The 2786-nt window shown below is 50.6% G+C and overlaps 1 protein-coding gene across 1 annotated transcript; it reads right to left on the minus strand.

Annotated features, from left to right (window-relative positions):
* Positions 1–6: 6 nt before the first annotated feature.
* On the minus strand, positions 7–2322 carry LOC116273089 (putative PRAME family member 26; the record flags this gene model as incomplete). The annotated part of the gene is made up of 2 exons (XM_031662023.1): positions 7–387; positions 1718–2322. Coding segments are annotated over 2 exons (986 nt in total), but the record flags the coding sequence as incomplete, so codon positions are not given.
* Positions 2323–2786: the final 464 nt, after the last annotated feature.

Raw genomic sequence — 2786 nt, forward strand, 5'->3', positions numbered from 1 at the left:
TCCCGCGGGGCAGGATACAGCTCCAGGCATAAGTTGTCCAATCTGATCGTGTGGCACAGCAGGTTCTCCAGGGTGGCCATAGAGATGGGATTTCCACAGAAGCTGAAGGTGGTGAGCTCAAAGCAGCAGCTCAGGGCAGGCAGGATGATGGTGTTGACTTGGGAGTCTACGATGCCACAGTCATCTAAGCCCAGGTACTCAAGGGTGCCTGCAACTTTTTCTAGCAGAACTTGGAGAGGCACAAGACATAAATTGGCCAGTCTGATGCCCCTCAGGTCCAGGGTCTTTAGCTGACTGACACTCGGGCACTGGGACAGATGCCTCAAGTCAGATTCCAAAAGCACACAGTTAGTTATTGCGAGGATCTTTAACGGGGTCTTCAGACAGCTGGGGAGAGAAAGCAAGAAGTTAGTTCTGGAGAATCATAGGGGTGAGTGGAGGGTGGTGGAGAATGTCAAGGTGAAGGATGAAGACCATTTTGCCCAAGTCCAGGGTCATTCTGATTGTCTGGTCAACACTTAGGATGCTGTGTGATGAAGAGCTTTGTCATTGAGGTCACTTCCATTTTGGGCCTGGAGCAGTAACTCATGCCTGTAATCCCAGAATTTGGGAGGCTGAGACTGGCGGATTACTTGAAGTCAGGAGTTAGAGACCAGCCTGGCGATCATGCCAAAACCGCGTCTCTACTAAAAATGCAAAAATTAGCCAACTGTGGTGGCTGGTGCCTACAATTCCAGCTACTTGGGAGGCTGAGGCAGGAGAATCGCTGGAACCTAGGAGGTGGAGGTTGCAGAGAGCAGAAATCCTGCCACTGCACTCCAGCCTGGGTGACAGGGTGAGACTATGTATCAAAAAAAAAAAATCCATTTCAGGCTGAGTCGTTTCACCATCATTTATGGAATGTATCAAGTTCACAGAATCCCTAAAGCTCCCTTTCCTTGTCTGTCAGGCAGAAAACCACATCTCTGGGCCACACGAGCCCAGTGGAGACACAGGCAGAAGGGACAAACCCAGACTGGATCCTGCAACATCAGCTGGGGTGGGCAGGCTGCAGGCGTCCCTGACACGCCTGTATCATCAGCAAACCGTCTATCACTTTCACTATTCTTTGTGCCTGCTCCCTGACCCTCTGCTTCAGAATCGTGCATTTCCTAGGTAATTAATTTACCTGGAGCTCAAAGCAACCTATTACAACAGGGATGTAATAGAGATGGGATCATTCGTGTTTACCAAGCGGTGGGGCACAAAGCTGATATTCTGAAATGTGTAGGTTTGCTGAGCATCCCCCTCTTCGGTGCCCACTTCACTTCCCCACTTCCCATCATCTCCTCAAAAATTATCTTGTTGGCTGGGCGCGGTGGCTCACGCCTATAATCCCAGCACTTTGGGACCCCAAGTTGGGTGGTCTGGGGTGTCAGGGAGTTTGCGGATGGCCCTGGTCAGCGTAGTGACGCCCACCATCTCTCATAAAGATGTAAAAATTAGCCAGGTGCTTGAGCAGCACACTATAATCCCAGATACCTCACCTGCCTCTATTGGGATGGTTGTGTGAAATCCATTTCAGGACAGAGCCACCAACAGGACAATACGTGGACATTCTAGTGTCCCTTCGCCTTACATCCCTCATGGGCTGGCTCACGGTAGGAGTACCCACTGGCGTTTATTGCTAACATAGAAACCACTGCTGTAAGGGCCAGAGAAATGCCCCCTCCCTCACCTGAGCAGCTGGTCCAGGTGGCCTTCGAGGAAAGATACAGAGTTCATATAAAGCTTTTGGAGGTAGTGCAGCTTGAGGAACTGAGAGGTGAACTGGGTAACAAACTCCTCCTGCTTTGTGGAAACGTAGTGAGAGACGTCCACGTGGGAGAGACTGAGCCTCTGAAGATTCCTCATCTGGCCCAGGTAGGGGGTAAACTGTGTCAGGATGGGCAGTATCCAACTGCAATTCACTTCCACCTCCTGGATACAGTCCAGGTTCACCATTTTTAGGATGTTTCTGATATTGTGGAAGGGCATTCCCAAAATTCTCAGCTTCTTACAGCACAGGTGTAGTAAATCTTTCCTCTGCTTGACCCACAGAAGGAGGCAGGTGAGGTATTCATCCAGAGTCCTGGTCTGGAGCCAAAGGTCTATGAACACAGTGAAGGGCTGCTGTCCTCTCATGCTTGGACAGTCCTGCACTGGTTTTCTGTTCCTCATGGCATTGGGAAAGCACCCATGGGCCATGGATTCAGACCAAACCATCCAGAAGTTGTCACTGACATCCTGTAAATCCAGCACTTGAAGCTTCCACCTCCTGTGGGAAAATAGAGGCGAGACTGAGAATTTAAGGACTCACTTCTGAACTTGTACTCCACATCCCGGATAGCAGCTGCTCCCCTCCCTGCTTCTTCTCCCTCTCTCTGACTATTCTCCACCCTGCTTTCCCCTTGGATCCTGCCCAGTTCCCCCCTTTTTTTTTTAGACAAGGTTTCCCTCTGTCACCCAGGCTGGAGTGCAGTGGTGTGATCTCAGCTGACTGCAACCTCCACCTCCCAGGCTCCAATGATTCTCCTGCCTCAACCTCACAGGTGTCTGGGATTACAGGCTCCTGTCACCATGCCCAGCTAATTTTTGTATTTTTAGTAGAGTCAGTGTTTCACCATGTTGGGACAGGTTGGTCTCAAACTCCTGACCCTACTTGATCTGCCTGCCTTGGCCTCCCAAAGTGCTGGGATTACATTGTGAGCCACCATGCCTGGCCCAGTTCTCATTTTTCGTGGTGCCTTTCAGTGCCACTAGAGGAG

This window comes from Papio anubis, unplaced genomic scaffold (assembly GCF_008728515.1).
Source record: "Papio anubis isolate 15944 unplaced genomic scaffold, Panubis1.0 scaffold3504, whole genome shotgun sequence".
Taxonomy (NCBI): Eukaryota; Metazoa; Chordata; class Mammalia; order Primates; family Cercopithecidae; genus Papio; species Papio anubis.